Here is a 909-nt window from a genome sequence, read left to right on the forward strand (position 1 = left end):
CGAATTCGCCAATATCGAGGTTGGAGTGACGGACATTTTCACTGATCTGTCTATAAGCATACAATCCGAATAGGAGGAGGATTTATGATTCATGAGACATACGTTTTTATTGAGATCTTGCTCTTTTTACTACACTGTTTATCACCTACCGTTTCTGATCTGTCGGGTGAGTAGGCATTGGGGGCTGGCTTTTGAGTGTGATCAGTGGGCATGGTCGTCTTTGGTGCCATCGTGAAAGCTGGCATACTCAGACGGCACTTGTCAAGATCGCCAGCGTCGTACGCCCCGGGACCAGGGACGTTCATCTTATCCGTTTCCTCGAGTGGGCGGGGTGCGATGGTGAACTTTGGTCCCGAAGGATTGTACTGAATGGCCATCAGCAAGCAAGCAGGTCACGTGCATAATGCGAGAGTTAAAGATGTTAATTCCTAATATATTGTGTGAGTGCAAGTTTTTTTCGGAAAATACTCTCCTCAACTAAAATAGCTAATGGTGAGAAGGGCTTACAAAAGTGAAAAAGCATATTTAGTTTTGAGTATGAAGCAACTGTGCATAGTGTGATAGGTTTTTCTTTTTAGATTTGGCATAAGAGATCTCATTAGAGCGCCATGCACTTGTATTTCATTTTAAAGGTGAGATTTGACCTTTTTCCCTCGCACTTACGTTCACTGAAGCAAACGAGACATGTCGGTTTTACTTTCCTTTAAGTATAGTATACCATTTTACTGAAACCTTTTTTCCCTGGAGAGTAAAGTTATTAGTATTTCATTAAATTACTAGAGCAGCCAAAAGGTATATAATTGTCTGATTACAGATTCTTAAATGTTATTGTCTTCGTACAGGAAGAGACTCAGATCATTAATACACACAAGTAATCAACTATGCATTTCTACAATACCTGCATATGTA

At 40.5% G+C, this 909-nt stretch overlaps 1 protein-coding gene across 4 annotated transcripts in view; it reads right to left on the bottom strand.

The window, feature by feature from the left end:
• The window catches only part of LOC119590561 (outer dense fiber protein 3-like), a 62,500-nt gene that overhangs the window by 10,153 nt on the left and 51,438 nt on the right, over positions 1 to 909 (bottom strand). For 3 of the 4 annotated variants that reach the window (XM_037939224.1, XM_037939225.1, XM_037939226.1), the window contains one exon: positions 150 to 365. The exons of the other annotated variant lie outside the window; for it this stretch is intronic. In XM_037939224.1, the coding sequence (XP_037795152.1) occupies positions 150 to 365 (216 nt within the window). The remainder of the gene's footprint in view (positions 1 to 149; positions 366 to 909) is intronic. 4 annotated transcript variants of the gene reach the window in all.

The sequence above is a fragment of the Penaeus monodon genome, chromosome 27, assembly GCF_015228065.2.
Source record: "Penaeus monodon isolate SGIC_2016 chromosome 27, NSTDA_Pmon_1, whole genome shotgun sequence".
In the NCBI taxonomy this organism is placed as follows: Eukaryota; Metazoa; Arthropoda; class Malacostraca; order Decapoda; family Penaeidae; genus Penaeus; species Penaeus monodon.